The sequence below is a fragment of a genome, unplaced genomic scaffold (genome assembly GCF_019419815.1).
Source record: "Pyrus x bretschneideri cultivar Hongxiangsu unplaced genomic scaffold, Pyrus_bretschneideri_v1 Contig22, whole genome shotgun sequence".
In the NCBI taxonomy this organism is placed as follows: Eukaryota; Viridiplantae; Streptophyta; class Magnoliopsida; order Rosales; family Rosaceae; genus Pyrus; species Pyrus x bretschneideri.
Window position 1 is genome coordinate 883489 of NW_025999524.1, and position 6000 is coordinate 889488.

The following is a 6000-nucleotide window of genomic DNA, read 5'->3' on the forward strand; positions in this document are numbered from 1 at the left end:
ATTTTTTTAATAAAATAAAATAAAAAATTAATTAACTAATTCCTCATTTCCTTATTATCAATATTTAAAAAAAAATATCCTTCTATTAAAAATGTCTCAATAAAAAGTCTTCAATACATCTTTTTTTTCAGGTATAGATATATAAAAAATATACTTAAAACTTATGGTACATTTGAGAACAAAAGTATCGACTTTTGATACGTTTAGATTTCAAATGTACCATAAAATCAAATGTGCCCATTGGCAGGCAACCCTTTTGGTACATTTAGATTCTAAATGTACCAAAAGACCAAACGAACAAAAAATCTCAAATGTACCGCAAAACCAAATGTCTCTATCAGATAACCATTTTTGGTACATTTACATTCCAAATGTACCGAGAAACACAAAAAATCAAATCCACTATAAAACTAAATGTGTCCATATTATAGGTAACTAGACGTAGCTATATAATCAAACAAATCTTTATTATGTGTTGGGTCTTCTAAATAATAAAATCTAACAATTTTTTTAATAAATATTCTACTATATTCACAAAAAAAAGTAAAAATTATAACAAACGATAAAAAAATGCATAGAGATGGATAATAAATGCACAAATATAGGATAATAGGAAAGGAAGAAAAAAAGAAAACAAAATGTCCAAGAGAAGTCGTGAAAAAGTAAAATTATAAACAAAATTGAACTTATGTGAAAAACAGAAATTAATAACCAAAATTTTTGGAAAATGTTAGATCAAATTTTCAAAATGAGTGTATATTTAATCTAAAAAATTAAAAAATGAGGCGCCTATATCAAAACGCCCCATTTATTTTTAAAGAAAATTTGTAGAAAGTTAACAATGTTATGTGTGGCGTTGAGTGTGTGAAAAGATGTTAAAATAACGACGTTGTCACAGGCTGGCTCTGCAGATTTGGACTGAGTTAACCAATACTAATAAGGAATGATCAAATATTCAAAGACATAAAAAAAGGAGTAGACAGACAGTACGTGCATGATTATTTACCCTAAAGAAACAGGCACCACATCATCTTTATTTGTTTATGTAAAATTTCTTAGGCCATGCGCGTGCGTTGAGGCCCCCTAAAGCCTGCGTTGGACGGTATGATCACCCACCTTCTCTTCCACTACCTCCACCAAAACTCCCTCACAAACACCTTAAAGTTTAAACATTACCATCCATCCAACTCAAAAGCTAAGTCAGACCCACTCAAACGGGTCGGGGTTTTAAAATATGGACACTTTTGTTAGTAAAATAACGAGTGATCAGAATAGATGATTTAAAGTGAGCACAAATTTAAATAATTGAGACAACATCAGGTTATATTTACTATACCGAAAGAGAATCAACCCAGGGTATTTCATACAAAACCTTTGAGTCTTTGAGTCTTTTAAGGTCTCGATTTTCTTGTTTTTGTGGGTTAAACTTGTTTTGAGTTATTTCTTAGTACTGATCTTACTTGTATTTTAGGTTATTGTTTAGATTTGTTTTCTAATTATATTTATTGTACTTTGGTTCTCCTATAAATTCCGCCAATGTGGAGAAAATAAAGTACTACAAGTTTACCATCACAAACCTTTGTTGTAATTTTGTGAGATTAAGAGAAAATTCATAAGGATAATGCTTGTGTTCTCTTGGTGAGACTTACTTGTCCCCCACTTACAATTAACAAACGTTTACCATCAAAACATCATATTCGGAACCGTTTATACTCTTTATCATCATCTAAATATCATATATGCAAAAAATCCTTCAATTTGTAGATCATTTAGTCATTCATACATGTTAAACCAATTAACGATTTTGATAAAAAGTGACATTCTCATGATGAACCGCCCATTTGTTTTATGCATAATTAAGATCTCCAAATTGAATAATTTTTTGCATATAAAGAGAATGAACAATACTGATTATGATGTTCGGATGGTAAATGTTTGTTAATCACGGGAGGGACACAAGCATTATCCAATTCATAAATTTAATCTTAAAACCTGTATTTTTAGCAGATGAATGAAAGACCATGCTAATACGTATCACATTATTTGCTTTTATTCGTAATACAAAGTTTACAAACTGATTATTACATTACAAAGACGACATAAGCTAACACCATCACATTCAATCACTAAATATATTTTTGTAGAATGGAAGCTATCAAGGAAGAGATGCACTAAAATATTCAATAAATTTTTCTAACACATAATATTCTTCTCGTGTGACTTTGCTATATTCTTGAGTAGTGGACTCCCATCTCTTCCCAAGCAGTAGTCTATGCTTGAAGGAACCAATGGAGCTTTTGTCTTCCCGTAAGAGTTTTGACACCAATCACGTCCAGGTGATGACCTCAGCTTCTCAGATATTGGCTTGAGCTGAATATCAATAAGGTCCACATCTGTGCATGGAGTGTCACTGCTACAATTTAGAAGAATAGGCTGCTGTGTATAATTCCCGGTAATCCGTTCGTATTTAACACCTGAGATTGCTACAGCTCCTCTATGGTTTTTCTTGCACATAATTTTTTTTAATTTTTTGTCACAATAGTTCTGGTCTATCACGATAGGTTTGCCCACATTGGAAACCTCGATATTCGAAAATGATACATTCTTCACAGATCCCCGTCCGCCCTGTAAAAATCAAGGATTTAATTAGCTGAATCGAATTCATCTGCGTAACATAGAATATACATGGTTTAATTGAAACTATTCTAGTAAGAACATATAATTAGGTTTAATATATATATATATATTATGTATTTATATACCGGCCAAGTCTTGATCCTAACTCCTAATTGAGTGTTGTTGAATGAAATGTCGTTCACAATAATGTTTGAGACACATGCTGTACTTTGGTTTCCTCCAAGTCCTCCTAGACTGTAAGAACAAAAAGAAATAATAAATTGATGCATCACCAAGATAATAATAATTCGAAAAAAACTCATACGTACTACAAAAATTAAAAATAATTAAAATTGAAAAGGGATCATAATTAATTTTTAAATTTGATATTAAATAATAAAATTGGTGATCGACAATGCATTACGACATACCTTATGCCATGGCCAGGGCCACATTTAATATGATGAACATGAACATTATCGCAGCCTGTTTGTATGGACACACAGTCATCTCCTGTTGAAATTAAAAGTAGAAATTAAACACACGAATTTAAAAGTATTTAATATTATAAAGTGGAGTTCGATCAGTCCCGCAGAGTAGCCAGAGATTTTAAAAAGTCCAGTCGGCAAGTTGCGCTATTTTTTTCCCTAATTCTGCATTCCCTCCTGGCTTCAGTGGCAGTTTACCGTTTAAAATACTTTTTTTAGCCACCATGAAAATTTTTCAAAATTTTCTTCCTCGTACCACCTACCTATACTTTCAAGTGTGCACTGCACCATCTAGGCACTAGGAACTGACTGGTTTTAAGGAAAAAAAAAAATTGTGTTGCTATTGACCTTTCAAAAATATGAATGCACTCTTTTATATATATATGTACAAATTTTCCTCTTGTGTTTCATAAATTTGAAATGCTCATAAATTTTTTGGAGTGTCAGTAATAACTCTCATGTAAACGACAAAAAGAAAGGAGGGAGTAATTTATGATCACGTATATATTATGGCCTGATTGTTAATTCTTACCACAGCCAATAGTAGAATGCTGAATTTCCACATTTTTGGTGTTTTGCAAGTGAATGCCGTCAGTGTTTGGGCTATTCTCTGGTGAAGTTATGGTAATGTTGTCAACTTTGATCGACGCAGAGTTGTCAAATTTTAGATGGCACTGAGGACTGTTTAAGATTTTGATATCGCGAACTGTGACGTCAAAGCCTGAATAAAATCTTAAAGCCTGCATGCAATGAAGAAATATTATGGAAAGCGCTTGCAGGGAATTATAATGCATGCATGTCATCAAGTTAATTAAATCATGATTAAGAAAATAATTAGAAAACAAGAGAAAAAATAATTACAGTGGGTTTCGATTTCGGGATGTGGTTGGACTTGCTCCACCAGTCAAAGCCCTGGCCATCAACACTACCAGTGCCCTGGATGGTGAAGTTATGGACGTATTTTAAGTTTATCCATTGTAACAAACCGGAATCTGGCCAGGAACCTACTTTTGATGGAGCCAAGAGAGTTCCATCTATCTGTTGGAATTCCAAATTAACAAATTAATTATGTTTGCATATTTAACATTTTTAACTTGGAGAAAATCAGAAAAGCATGTCCTTTTTACATTTTTCCATTTATTTAATTATTTCGTAATATAGAAGAATATGGTGATAAAGTGATAAAAGAAGAGAGAAAATTAATAAACCTGAAGAACAAGGTCAGGCATACACGCGCCTTCAAGTGTTACGGGGTGGACGAGGAACTTGAATCCTGATGGGATTTCGACAGTTGCCCCTTTAACCCTGCAGGCAGCTTTCCATGCTGCTAAGAGTGCCTGCATATTAGGTGGCATTAGCTCAAGATAATTAGACAATATGTTATTCTCTCTGGCTCTCCAAAACAAACACACACAATGCAGTTATGCAAACACGTGTACACTTTCCATTATTGTTTTACCTTTGAATCATCGGAGACTCCATCACCCTTGGCTCCGAATGACAGGACGGGGAAAGTTGTTCGAGAACCAGAGGGAGGAAGAGGGGCTGGAGCAGGGCCAGGCAAATGTGATTTATGACTGCCACCCTTCCCTTTATGATGTTCATTATGTGGCTTGCTCTTCTTGTTGTGATGAGTTCTTGCGTCAATTGAAACTATAGAAAATGTGACACAGACAATCAAAAATAAAAAAAGGAGAGTAGATGAATTTCTACTTCTCTTCATCTTTATTTTACGCTTTATGTCTTCTTAGATCAAAGAGAGGTATTGTTATTTCTGAGTTTCCTTGAAGCATGAGTATTTATAGACAGTTTGTATATGGCTCTTTTACGAAAATAGCCTTACTTGGATTCTTTTCCTACCCTTTATCTCTCTAGCTGGCTTTTAATTATACTACGCATCTATATGCATTAGGGTTTAGGGCTAAATTATCAGTCTGCCAGGTAATTACTTAAGTTGTAGTCTAAAATTTCATTTCATGCAGTTTTCCTCAAGACGGCTACATACGCGAAAAAAAGGAACAAACTGATTACAAATTCAGAGTATTATTTTATTCAAAGGAATAAAAGATGTTACAAATTTGCCAAGACAACTACATAACGTAAAAATTTACATTTGACCAAACTCCTTTCCCACCAACTGAATTGCAAAGTGTATTTATAAAAACCATATTTTTATCGAACAAAGAGTAAATAATAGAAAAGTCATTATCAGAAATTACCATTTGCTTGACGAAAGTTTGCCCGACAAATCAATATTCATTGGGTCAATATACTTTATCCGACAAAAAAAACTTTAGTCGACCAAACGTGGTCAACGTTTAGGTTTTTGTCAAAGGCTTTGCGCGATGAAAAAAAATCGCAATGTAAAGTAAATTTCTTTGGGCAATATTTTGGCGTCAAGGGGTAAAAATTGGTGTGTATTGTGTCACCATTTGCTCGACGAATTTTCACTTCATCGGCTTATAGTTCGTCGGGCAAAGTATACTAAGCCGTTGGGCAAAGGTCCACGATACCTGACAAAAAACTCACTGACACTTTTTTGCTCAACGGTGTTATTAGACTTCGTGCCTTCTCTTTCTCCTTCTCCTTTCTTTTCTTCTTCCTTCCCCGCGCTGCTCTCTGTTCTTCCCAATTCATTAAAAGACTATGTGCCTTCTCTTTCTCCTTCTCGTTTCTTTTCTTCTTCCTCCCCGCGCTGCTCTTTGCTCCTTACAAAAATCTCTGGCTCTCTCTCACTCACACTCATCGCCCATCACCCAATAAAGAGAGGAAACGCAAATAGTTTTTAAGGTTTCTATGTGAACACGTGTCTAACGCCAACAAAACATTAATCTTTGATTGATTGAGCTGTCATTAGTCGATATTATATTCTATATTTTTACCTTAATCTGAGTTA

General features: G+C 33.8%; 1 protein-coding gene across 1 annotated transcript; it reads right to left on the reverse strand.

Annotated features, from left to right (window-relative positions):
* Positions 1-2050: 2050 nt before the first annotated feature.
* LOC125477516 (polygalacturonase At1g48100) lies at positions 2051-4849 on the reverse strand. Its single transcript, XM_048584665.1, has 7 exons — positions 4564-4849; positions 4313-4441; positions 3966-4142; positions 3637-3844; positions 3048-3129; positions 2763-2871; positions 2051-2625 (listed from the first exon to the last, which is right to left on the reverse strand). The coding sequence occupies exons 1-7, from the start codon at positions 4825-4827 to the stop codon at positions 2194-2196; spliced, it is 1401 nt and encodes a 466-aa protein (XP_048440622.1). The 5' UTR covers positions 4828-4849; the 3' UTR covers positions 2051-2193.
* Between the last annotated feature and the right edge of the window lie 1151 nt (positions 4850-6000).

Excerpts from the sequence above, each read along its gene's own strand:
- LOC125477516 (XM_048584665.1), bottom strand. The coding sequence starts at position 4,827 with ATGAAGAGAAGTAGAAATTCATCTACTCTCCTTTTTTTATTTTTGATT. Across the intron at positions 4,442-4,563 it reads GAGTCTCCGATGATTCAAAG|GCACTCTTAGCAGCATGGAA; the intron begins GTAAAACAATAA and ends CCTAATATGCAG. Across the intron at positions 2,872-3,047 it reads GGCCCTGGCCATGGCATAAG|TCTAGGAGGACTTGGAGGAA; the intron begins GTATGTCGTAAT and ends TTGTTCTTACAG.